Source organism: Topomyia yanbarensis, chromosome 2 (assembly GCF_030247195.1).
Source record: "Topomyia yanbarensis strain Yona2022 chromosome 2, ASM3024719v1, whole genome shotgun sequence".
Lineage (NCBI taxonomy): Eukaryota > Metazoa > Arthropoda > Insecta > Diptera > Culicidae > Topomyia > Topomyia yanbarensis.
In genome coordinates, this window is record NC_080671.1 from 449,589,352 (window position 1) to 449,602,181 (window position 12,830).

At 45.6% G+C, this 12,830-nt stretch overlaps 1 protein-coding gene across 1 annotated transcript; it reads left to right on the top strand.

Moving 5' to 3' along the window:
- The first annotated feature begins 2,589 nt into the window (after positions 1–2,589).
- On the top strand, positions 2,590–7,905 carry LOC131681097 (uncharacterized). The gene has a single exon (XM_058961806.1). It carries the CDS (start codon positions 2,590–2,592, stop codon positions 7,903–7,905), a length of 5,316 nt encoding a protein of 1,771 aa, XP_058817789.1.
- Positions 7,906–12,830: the final 4,925 nt, after the last annotated feature.

The window sequence follows — 12,830 nt, forward strand, 5'->3', positions numbered from 1 at the left end:
GGGGCCCCTGGGCTAAACTGAGCTGAGGGGCCCCTATGATTGAACAGGTATAAACTGCTCTAGAGTAGGATGATCAAAAAAGTATCCCTAGCATCAGAGAGCAATCTATACCACCTTGAGATTTATTTTTCAAAATAAGGCCAAATCATTCAACCATGGGAAAGTATTAAAAATATTGAAGGAATCAAAATAAATGGAGGAAAAAATTTAGATTTCCATCATATATGGCACTGTGTATGTCCAGATACTGTCGAAAAGCGGAAAAAGATTTTGATAGATCTTAAAAAGATATTAGCGTTTCTGACCAATCTGACCGAAAGTGGCAAAGGGCCTAACACACTATATGCGGTTGTGGGAGTACAAACTCAGGTGAGCTGCGTACAGTGTAATGGCCTTACTAGCTGCCTTAGTTCCTCCCCATATAATATAATGCGGCCTTCATAGTTGTAAGACGTTGTTTGAGGGTGAATAATGAGGAATGATGGAACAGGTGAGTTAAACGTCAATACTACTGTCGACGATTCATTCAATAATTGTCCTGACACTATGACAATCTAGGAAAAATGTTTAGCAATATGCCAATAAAATTCAACATGTTAACCTTCCGGCAGTCGCGCTAGTGCACTGAGTGCACGCTGCTCTGAAAATCTAGCGAAATCGTCTTAGGGCACCAGCGACTGCTCGTTCAGTGGGCCATAAGCGCGATTACGTGATTTATAAAAGTTGCATTGATTCGTACAATGTTGCTCTCAATTTCTAACAGTTCCTGATTTGATGAAGCTGGATAAAGTCAATTGCCAGCTTTATAAAAAAGCCACAATTTTTTTTCAATCATAATTCAGCTATATTTACAGATGACAATATTGGATATTGAAGCCGTTGAAACCAATCGATGTTATGTCGAATCTAATTGCGCGATTCGCGGTTCATTCATTGTTCGGCACACACGCTATTTTGTAAATATTTCTACTAGACTTAAAACTACTGTGAAATCACTGAACTACAATTAGAAACTAAAGTAAAACTATATTTTGTATACGTTAAAATAGTAACGCTACCCTTGGACTAGAAATGATTATGCCAAATACTCAGCCTGTGTAATTTGAAACGAGCACTACTATACATACACTCTGCTGTGTAGCAGTAGGTAGAAAATATTTGGAGAGAGAGAGAGAGAGAGAGAGAGAGAGAGAGAGAGGAATGAAACTATCGTCTCGATCACAGCTGATCACGGCTAATACTATGTATATAAAGTCAGTTGAAAATAGATCTGGTGAAGGAAGGTTGTGCGTTTTCGTTCTCGGTGCGATTTAAAAGAAAGCCGTCGGTAATTTTGCCTAAGTCAGCAGGCAGCAAATTTTACAAGTCCCCAGCGGGTTGGTGGACTTAGTGTTTCGGTTCGTTTTTTAATACGGTGAGCCACAGTGCAAGTTGGCTAAGTTCCCTAGCGACAGGTGAACTATTCGGTGCGGTACATTTCGCGTGTTGTACCATCGGTGATCGCGGTGAAAGGGCGATTCCGATCGATACATTAAACCGGCCAAATTGAAGACGGTGAGTGACAATAATTGGCCGTGTTTGGTACTGTTTTCGTGCGCGCTTGTGAGTTGCTGGTTTCTAAAACCAGCGAAGAAAGTCCTTCGGTGGCCGGCAAAAGTTCGTGCTCGAACAATTTGGTCCTTCGAGCCGGATAGAAGGCAATTCAAACCGCAAGTGCGTTGTGCGGTAGTGAACAAATCGCGGAAAAGGTACCGCTTGGGCAAAGTGTAGCCATTGCGTGGCTGAAAAAGATCGCCATCGCGTTTGCGAATTGGCGGGTGCGCCGTAGTGAAAGTGGATTTTTCGGGCAAACGCGATCGCGCGGTAAAATAAATATTCGCGCAAAGGTAAAGGCGCAAGTGAAAGGGCCGAAATACGACGGCTAGTGTTTTTCGATTGTGTGGTGGAAGATTTTCGCGCTACCGCGATTACTGTCGCGTGTGAAGCGCTTGGACTGTGGCCATTTTTCAAGCCATCGAGTGGGCCATTGTGACTGGTGGCCATTCAACGGATCGGGAGGTAGCTGAACCCCGATAGCCGCGTCTGCAGAGCCATTTTGGACGCTGAGTGAGCGTCGCTTGGGAAGCTGTTGTTGTCAGTGAAGGTACTGGTGATAAATGTCCCTGCTTGTCATTGAGCAACACTTCTGATTCCGGACTGGAATCCCCGGTGAGTCCTTTCCAATTTTCCGCCACACGTGGCTTGCAGTAGCATTTGTTTTAATTTAAGAAAGTGGGTGACCTTCAGTCATTGTGGCAATCGGTGGACGGTCCGCGAATCGAGTGGAAAATCGTTTCGCGCCCTCGATTTGCGATACCGCGTAGAAGTGGGTTAGTTCGCGACGGGAAGGAGCAATCGTTCGATTATAAAACTGCTCACTTCCGTTCGAATTTCGCGTTCGCGAAGGGCAATTCATCGCGTCGGGAAGGATTATTCGTGTCGAGTGTGTTTTGTCCTCGTTCGGTTCGGTTTCGCGTAGAAACGGTTAGTTCGCGTCGGGAAGGAGTCCGTTATCGATTTAACTGCCGTTTCCGTTCGTAGTGCGTCGTGATGCCACCCAAAGAGGAGAAAGTGTTGGGAGACCGGCTTGTCCAGCGCAATGGATTGCTGGCAATTCGTGATGCTTTGGAGAAGTTCATCATTCGGTACGATCCTGCTCGTGATGCTTTTCAGTTGAGCGTTCGTATAGAGTCGCTGGATAGGGCTTATGCACAGTTCATGGAGGCGCAGGATGCAATTGAGAGACTGGACAAGGAGGAGTTTCTGGCATCACACCTGGCGGAACGTGTCGATTTCGAGCAGCGATACTGCGCAGCGAAAGGCTTCCTACTCTCCAAGGTTCCTGTAGAAGCGAGCAACTCAGCTTTGAACACATCCATGATGGCAAATCAACACACTTTCTCGACAGGATTCCACCTCCGTCTTCCAAAGATCGACCTACCGAGATTTGATGGCGATTTCTCACGTTGGTTGTCATTTCGAGACACCTTTACGTCCATGGTTCATTCCAATGGGGACATACCAACGGTCGCCAAGCTTCAGTACCTTCTACAATCGCTTGAAGGGGACGCAAAGAAGCCGTTCGAATCAGTTGACGTCGAAGCTGACAACTATGCGTCAACATGGGACGCCCTACACAAGAGGTACGACAATCGCCGTTTTCTCAAACGTCAGCTGTTTAGGACACTCTACGAGCTGCCAGCGGTCAAGCAGGAATCTGCTAAGCGCATCCACAGTCTGGTCGACGATTTTCAGCGCCATGTACGGGCGTTGGCGAAATTGGATGAACCTGTGGAGCATTGGGATACGCCGCTGGTGAACATGCTGTCGTATAAGCTGGACCAATCCACATTGCGAGCATGGGAGGAGAAAACGAGCAGCCAGGACGATGTCAAGTACGAGGAACTGGTTGAGTTCCTGTACCAGCGGGTGCGCGTCCTCAATTCTGTCGGGCCAGACACGCAGCAACCGGCACCTCCAAAGGTGGCCGGCCCCCCGAGTTGGAAGGGCACGAAGGTGAAGTTCGCAGCTAACGCAGCTGCTACGCCCAACCAAGATTCTCCATGTCATTTAGCATGTTCAGACAGCCACTCCCTCCGCAACTGCCCAGTGTTCCTAGGAAAGGATGTCCGCCAGCGCCGAGAGCTGGTTTCGCAAAAACGGTTGTGTTGGAACTGTCTGAGCTTCGGTCACCCAGCCAGGAAGTGTGTATCGAAGTTTACGTGTCGTACGTGCCACGAAAGACATCATTCCCTGTTACACGATTCCTCTCCATCCAGGGTGTCGTCGAGTCCTGCCATTACGGGATCATCACAACAATCTCCACCGGTTCAACAGCCGCATTCGTCCAGTTCGGGTTCTGCTCCACCGCAGGTCAGCATGGCGGTCCAAACCGCATGCAGTATGGTTCTACTGGAAACGGTTGTTCTCAACGTTGTTGATGATCACGGCAGGGAATTCAAGGCTCGTGCTCTACTCGACTCGGCGTCAATGTCCAATTTCATCTCCGGTCAGTTAGCGAAGGTTCTCCTCAGCAGTCGCACCAAGGTGGACATTTCGGTCGCAGGAATCGGTCTCTCAACGCAAAGGGTGAAAAATGCCATCACCGCCTCCATTGAATCGAGAACTCAGCCATTCTCCACTAAGCTCGAGTTTCTTATTCTGAAGCAGCCATCCGCAGAGCTGCCGACCATGCCGGTCGATACGTCGGCGTGGAAATTCCCGCAGGTTGGATTAGCAGATCCACAGTTCCACGTCCCAGGAAGGATTGACCTCGTCATCGGAAGTGAGGCCTTCTGGGAACTTCACACCGGTAGGAAGATCTCGCTCGGTAACGGTCTTCCGTGGGTAGTCGAAACACCATTCGGATGGGCGGTCTCTGGTTCCGCGTCCAATGGATCTACCTGCATTCCCCGGATCTGCAATCTCTCCATTACCAATGAAGATTTGGAAGCCGCACTTCAGAAGTTTTGGGAGTTAGAAGCGATTTCCACTGGGCCTGCACACTCACCCGAAGAAAATCGCTGTGAAGAGTTATACTCCAGTACAGTCAAGCGTGATTCGACTGGAAGGTACGTCGTACGTCTTCCTCACAACGAAGATCCAGAAGTCTTCCTGGGGGCCTCTAGAGCCATCGCAGAACGCCGTTTTCACAGCCTGGAGCGCCGTTTGCAACGAGATCCTGCAATCAAGGAATCGTATCATCGCTTCATGGACGAGTACCTACAGCTCGGTCACATGAGAAGGCTTGACGAGCCTGTAGATGACGTGAAGGCTCACTGTTATCTCCCACATCATCCCGTGTTCAAGGAGTCGAGCACCACGACGAAGGTTAGGGTGGTTTTCGACGCGTCCTGCAAGACGGCGTCAGGGTATTCGCTGAACGACACGCTGTTGGTCGGACCCGTAGTTCAGCAAGATCTACTCTCCATTGTGATGAGATTTCGGACACATCACATCGCTCTGGTTGCGGACATCGAGAAGATGTACCGGCAAGTATTCCTCCATCCTGACGATCAGTCGTTTCAACGGATTCTTTGGCGCACGATCCCTGATGAACCCATCACTACGTACGAACTGCAGACAGTAACGTACGGAACAGCGAGCGCTCCGTACCTAGCTACGCGTACTCTGCAGCAAATTGCACAGGATACCAAGCAGTTGTATCCAATCGCGAGTGGGCCAGTTACGGAAGACTTCTACGTCGACGATTTTCTTTCTGGGGCGCCGGACGTAGAATCCGCCATCAAGCTGCGTCGTGAGGCATCGGCAATGCTAGCTTCCGCTGGATTACCGCTCAAGAAATGGGCATCGAATTCTCCTGAAGTTCTTGGGGATGTACCACCTGATGATGTGGCAATTCAGCCGTTCCATAATCTTCAGGATGACCAGGCCGTCTCCACGCTCGGCCTCATTTGGGAACCAAAGTTGGACATACTCCGGTTCAAGGTTCAGTTGCCGTTAGCCGCATCCGTACTGACGAAACGCAAGGTGATGTCGTACATCGCCCAAATCTTCGACCCTCTTGGACTCGTGGGTCCAACGATCACCAAGGCCAAACTCTTCATGCAGCGACTTTGGGCTCTGAAGCAGAATGGCGAAGCATGTGAATGGGACACGCCGCTCCCGTTTACACTCCAAGAAGAATGGAAACTGTTCCATAACACACTACACCTGTTGAGTGAAGTTCGCGTACCCCGCTTCATTTCGATGCCCGACGCCGTCAGCATCCAGCTTCACTTCTTCTGCGATGCGTCTGAGCGCGCATATGGGACATGCTGTTACGTCCGAACCGAAGCACACGGCACAGTTTCGGTCCAGTTGTTGGCGTCCAAGTCCAAGGTAGCTCCGCTTTCTACTCGCCAGACAATCGCCAGACTGGAACTCTGCGCCGCACATTTGTCGACCCAGCTGTACAAGAAGCTGAACGCGACGCTGAAGCTTCCTGCGACTGTTCATTTCTGGACAGATTCCACTACTGTCCTCCAATGGCTTCGCGGGAACCCGAGTCGTTGGAAGACTTTCGTCGCAAACCGAGTCTCGCAGATACAGTTTTCAACCGATCTCAACCGCTGGAAGCATGTTCCTGGAGTCGACAATCCTGCTGACGACATTTCCCGAGGATTGAGTCCTACTGATCTCCTCAACCGTACACGATGGTGGACTGGGACACAGTGGCTAGCAAGGTCTCCGGATTTTTGGCCAAATCCAACGTTACCCGCAGCAGAAACTCCAGAAGTGTCCGCCGAAGGACGCAAGATACCACTAGTTGCCATGACCACGACACAACTGAGTTTCTGCACTGATTTATTCGCTCGCTACTCCAACTTCTCCAAGCTGCGCCGAGTGACAGCGTTCATTCAGCGTTATCTGCACGTGCTTCGTGAACGAGCCTCGCAACGTCGTTTGGAAAAGGAGAAGTACAAGCCACTCGTCATCCCGAACATTAACCCGCACCCAGTCCATCCGCTTACCGCACAAGAACTCCAACACGCCGAACTTACGCTCTGTCATCTCGCGCAGGGTGAACTTTTCGCTGAGGAGATTTCCGATCTCGCTAGTGGCGAACGTGTCGCAAGATCTTCCACGCTGAAGTGGTTGAACCCGTTCGTCGATCCCGAAGGCACCGTACGTGTCGGTGGCCGGCTTCGCAATGCCGCGCTGACCGATGCGAAGAAACACCCGATCGTCCTCTCTGCCAAGCATCCGCTCGCTGTTCTGTTGGCTAGTTTTTATCATTTGAAGCTACTGCACGCAGGCCCCCAACTCCTGCTAGCCACTCTCCGCCAGAAGTTTTGGATTCTGGGCGGCAGAAATCTTGTGAAATCCGTCTTTCACCGTTGCCACACTTGCTTCCGTAGCAAGCCCACACTAGTCCAGCAGAGCACAGCAGATCTTCCGGCATCGAGAGTATCTCCAACCCGACCGTTTTCCGTCTGCGGAGTCGACTATTGCGGACCTTTCTATTTGAAGTCCGCTGTCCGCAACCGTGGCCCAACGAAGGTGTACGTGGACATATTCGTCTGCTTCTCTACGAAGGCAGTTCACATCGAGCTAGTGAGCGACCTGTCTACTCCAGCGTTCCTAGCTGCACTCCGTCGTCTGGTCGCCCGCAGAGGAAAGGTGGTAGAGTTGCACTCTGACAACGCTACCGCTTTCAAAGGTGCATCGAATGCACTGAACCGCATCTACCGCATGCTGAAGGTCGATGAGTCTGATCGGAATCAGATCTTCGACTGGTGCTCCGACAACGAAATTCGCTGGAAGTTCATCCCACCTCGAGCACCACACTTTGGCGGTCTTTGGGAGGCTGCAGTGAAGTCAGCGAAGACACACCTGTTGAAGGCAATCGGCAACGTGAACGTTGCGTACGAGGACATGCTCACACTGCTGGCGCAGATAGAGATGTGCCTCAATTCTCGTCCGCTGACTCCAATGCCGGACGATCCGTCCGATCTCGAGGTCCTTACGCCAGGACATTTTCTCGTCGGGAGCAATCTCCAAGCTGTTCCGGAAGCTGATCTGAAGGAGACTCCTGACAACCGCTTGGACCACTGGGAATTAACTCAAAAACGGTTCCAAACTATTTGGTCTCGCTGGTACCCGGAATACCTGCAACAGCTGCAGTCTCGTGCTACGAAAGGCTGCAACCCGCCTGTCTCCGTCGACGTTGGCAGAGTCGTCATCGTGAAGGAAGACAACATCCCGCCAACCAATTGGCCTCTCGGCCAAATCATCAAATGTCATCCCGGAGCCGATGGCATCGTTCGTGTGGTCACTCTACGAACCGCTGCAGCCAAGGAGGTTGTGCGTCCTGTGGCCAGAATCGCTCTACTACCGACACCACCAACTCAACGAGCCGACTGAGAGTTGTCATCCAGGTAGAGCAACCCGGACGGGGAGAAATTGCTCGATGCGCACCTGCGCATTGCACAGAACTACTCCAAGGGCAATGGTTGCCAGTCACTGGATTTGTGGTGGACATTATACACGAGCAACTCAGCTATCACATTCCCGAGTAACATCTGCTATCCTCAACCGAGATCATCGACATCCACTACCCGGAGCAAGCAACACCAGAACAAACACACTTTGAATTTTTTGTTGAAACACCGTAATGTTTCAAGGTGGCCGGAATGTTCGGCACACACGCTATTTTGTAAATATTTCTACTAGACTTAAAACTACTGTGAAATCACTGAACTACAATTAGAAACTAAAGTAAAACTATATTTTGTATACGTTAAAATAGTAACGCTACCCTTGGACTAGAAATGATTATGCCAAATACTCAGCCTGTGTAATTTGAAACGAGCACTACTATACATACACTCTGCTGTGTAGCAGTAGGTAGAAAATATTTGGAGAGAGAGAGAGAGAGAGAGAGAGAGAGAGAGGAATGAAACTATCGTCTCGATCACAGCTGATCACGGCTAATACTATGTATATAAAGTCAGTTGAAAATAGATCTGGTGAAGGAAGGTTGTGCGTTTTCGTTCTCGGTGCGATTTAAAAGAAAGCCGTCGGTAATTTTGCCTAAGTCAGCAGGCAGCAAATTTTACAAGTCCCCAGCGGGTTGGTGGACTTAGTGTTTCGGTTCGTTTTTTAATACGGTGAGCCACAGTGCAAGTTGGCTAAGTTCCCTAGCGACAGGTGAACTATTCGGTGCGGTACATTTCGCGTGTTGTACCATCGGTGATCGCGGTGAAAGGGCGATTCCGATCGATACATTAAACCGGCCAAATTGAAGACGGTGAGTGACAATAATTGGCCGTGTTTGGTACTGTTTTCGTGCGCGCTTGTGAGTTGCTGGTTTCTAAAACCAGCGAAGAAAGTCCTTCGGTGGCCGGCAAAAGTTCGTGCTCGAACATTCATTTTAGATATTTGCATTTTTAGCTGCAGGAATAGAACGATTCTTTGAAATAGTGTCTCTTCATAGACAAATTTTTGGTGAAATAGATTTTTGTTATTTATTCTGACAGAAGTTTTGCGCTTACATTTATAGTGAACGGTTCTAAGAGGCGAAGATTACAAACAAGTACATTATAAGTAATATTAGTATTTTCATATTTGACGAATTAGTATCTCAAAGAAAAACTAAGTGGTAAGACTAGAGTTTTGATGGTAGAGTCACCTCTCTGGTTTCGGTGATAGTCACTCAAATATAATAAGCCTTTTCACCTTTCGAAAGTACAAATGTTCAATACCTTCATTGTTAAGTAAACAAATTAACATAGCAAAACCTCGAAATCACTCGAACCTATTAATATGCGCATCACAATTCATTTCACTAACACAACTTTCAGGAGTTCATAATTAGAAATGCAACCATCTACCAACGTAGCTCATCAAAGAGGAAAAGCATATGCCATATCACTTAGGCAGCAATATTATACAAAATGTAAACTCAAACATAAAGGAATAAAAATTTGAGTTAAAAAAATCATTTCAATACCAGTCTTGTAAAACAGTCGAAATAGGAAACACATCGAATGCACGCTGCCGTGAGGAAGAAATCCTCGGCTAACTACGGGATACGTTCCATTTGAGCCAGTATATTCTGATTCCTGATTCGGACGGCCTAAAATATTTTTGATAAGGCTGCTAGTCGTACAAAAATAACATAATTGGTACTGTACTAGACTACGACGGCATAGTGGAAAATTCCTGATCTGGCCGCGAAAGTATATTGAGCCCTAAAGAAGTCCAGGATTCATTTTTAGAGGTTTTCATGTAGATTTGTCCATTCACACACACACTCAATTCGCATCGGCAATTTTCCAACAGCCTTGTAGTCAGTAAATTTAGAAACTGATATAAAATATTTTGCGAGTATCGACTATCAAACGTCACATTTACTGAGATCTCAAGATTTCGGCAAAAGATGCGAAAAAAATTGAGATTCGGCAGAAAAAATTAAGTGTGCAATCTCTGATGTGATGAAGAAATGAAAATTTGCCACATGCGCGGATCGCTTGTCAAATAAGGATTATGTACCGAATTTCGACATCTTCTTCCACTTTCTGTACAGATATTTTGTGCAAATGTTGCCTACTTGTTGGTTGCCGCTCCTGGTTGGTGCCTCTCGAACTTTCTATTCGTTATACAAACATTTCATTGTTTTTGCTCAAAATAAATTGAAAAAAAAGTTAATGGTTGTCCAACAGATTCGTGTGAGCGACTAGTGATAGCGTAAGGGTACCTGTTTACTAAACTGGGATATAATTTGCCTAAACAGCAGTGTCTTGGTGGTTGTTCCTTTCTGTCTTGCACATTTCCGTGTCATCTTCGCGGTTACTGTCATATCCATGTTCGCGAACATCTGATTTCCACCTTGTTTCATACCCTTACGGATCACGAATGTGGACTTTTTCAATGATGGTGCTGGCTGTTAATTTTGAGATACTTGATGCAGATTTTGCCGTCATTATTACCTCAGCAGTTGCTACAAATTTGGTAATTGTTTGTGGTTCAGGTAATGGTACAGGAGACGGGTGCGCGACGTTTGGCATAAATACGTTGGGCATAATGGATAATAGGTATAAATTACAAAAATATCAAAGTAATTGCATATCGTTATTATAGAGATTTCCACCGTCCACTTTTTTCGGATTAGAAAAAATTACGCTTTGCTATATTCGTATAACTTCTCCAAAATGAAAAATACCATACGAGATATTTATCCCTTGCAAGTATAGATTTTTTTCTATTTTTTCGTGGACGAGATGAAGAAAATATCTCTTCATTTAAGTGAACAGTATAAGCGCACTTCAAGCTTATTATATGAGTAACTGGCGTCACCCACATTTTTCCCGAAATCTACATTTTTGCATTTTTTATACTTCTAAGTAATCCACGTGTACTGCCATTTAAGAAATTTAAAAATATTTTTAAATTTTTTGCTATTAGCAGTCAAATTTAACCATGGAAGTAACCCCAGTACTAGCTGGCATCCAAATGGGGCTAACTCCACATTGAGTATTATGGAAGTTTTCTCGTTCATTACCCAAGGTTTTTAAAAAAGTATATCGATTCGTAATCAGTAAATTTTGTATTGCAACTCCCATATCGGTGAACTCGATTTAATACTGCTTTTAGTTGGATTGCATTGTACGTTGACGTTTCGGCCCAAGCAGTCATTCTTGAAGGTGAGTGCCGCTCACACGCTTGCTATGTATGGTTATTTACTATCTAATGTCTTTCTTGCACGAATGTATATAGTTAAGTGTAATTTTTCGAAAATTCCAGTGAAAGTGTCATGTCCCTACATAGAAAGTTGACTGAGCAGTAAGGGATCATGAGAAAAACGGTACATTGTGGTCGAAAAGTTAAAAAGACGTGGAGTCAATTATTATCTTTCGTTATAGAGTTATGGTGTTTTCGAAAAAGTTGCTGTATGACACTTAGCGCTTTATTTGGTTGAATCATATTAGTTCGAAATTCATTTGCTAGGGCTGCGCTTCTATCAACTTTTTAATAAAACTAGATAGAAATGTAGTGTTTTCGAGAAAGTTGTAGGTCCTATCATTTTAAACATGTCTTCTGAAAAAGCAAACTTTGTAGGTCCTGTATGTTTCGAGATAGAGAAGGTTTTAGTTAAAACATTTACTTACAGATTATGTTTTCAAAAACGCGTCATATTTCACTGGCTTTGTCGTGAGACAAAGCGATTCGTAGTAACACTGGCTAACCTCGACTCCTGCCAGCAGAAGACAAAAGATTAGTCCGTCAGATTTAAAGCCTGTTTCTAATGATCCTGCCGCTTCTAGTTCTCCGATCAGTATATTTCAGATCCATGCTCTCACTTGAGTACTATGGCTCTAAATTTTCATGAATTTCCCTACCCAGTAATCTCTAACTAATTGAACTAAATGTTGAAATAAAAATGGAAATAAAGTTGTATCCAATTTAAAAAAAAAGCAAAGTAATGAACAAACATTAAGATTTGTAGTCTATGGAAACCCTCAGTGTTATATACAGCATCATCATTGGGTTATGGATTTTACGTTTGTGACGATACCATTTTCGTTTCGGTAACTCGTCGGACGTTTCCGTAGTTCTATTTTTGATCAATCATTGAACTTAATACTATGGGAAATAATCAATATAGAAGCAGCAATATTGGTATATTAGTTGAATAAATAACACAATGCATCATTCTTTCTTTCATTAGCTGTTCTACAAGGGCACTTATTTTCTTCTTGGACAATTACACAGCACATGTTTGTAAGAACTAATCTAAGCTATTGTGCGTTAATAATACCTTAGGGACGATTCATAAATTACGTAACGCTTTTAGGGGGGGGGGGGAGGTGGTACGATAATTTGTGACATGTTGTGACATAGGAGGGAGGGGGAGTAAGCTAGATCGTTACGTAACATGTTTTCACCGAAGAAAAAAAAATTTCAATGAATTTGTTGAGTAATAGAGGAGGGGGGATGGAGACATTTGTGACAATTTGTTACATAGGGGGAGGGGGAGTCAATTTTGGACAATTTTTGCGTTACGTAAATTATGAATGGTCCCTTAATAAAAAAGAGACTGATTTTAAAGAAGTGTGTTGAGCCTAGTTTAGTTATGTGTATTTTATCGATTGCACGTCGAGAAATTAACGCAAGCTAAGTTTCCGCATGCCAAGCATTCGTTCAGCTTTTTTTATTTGAGTACAGATTTCTTCAAGGATATAAAATGGGATAAAATGTTGATCGAGGTTGATCAGCTTCCAGAGTAATTCCACAACATGATAAAAGTTCAAACATTTACGCTCTTACCACTCGAGGCCATCACCGCC

Excerpts from the sequence above, each read along its gene's own strand:
- LOC131681097 (XM_058961806.1), top strand. The coding sequence starts at position 2,590 with ATGCCACCCAAAGAGGAGAAAGTGTTGGGAGACCGGCTTGTCCAGCGC.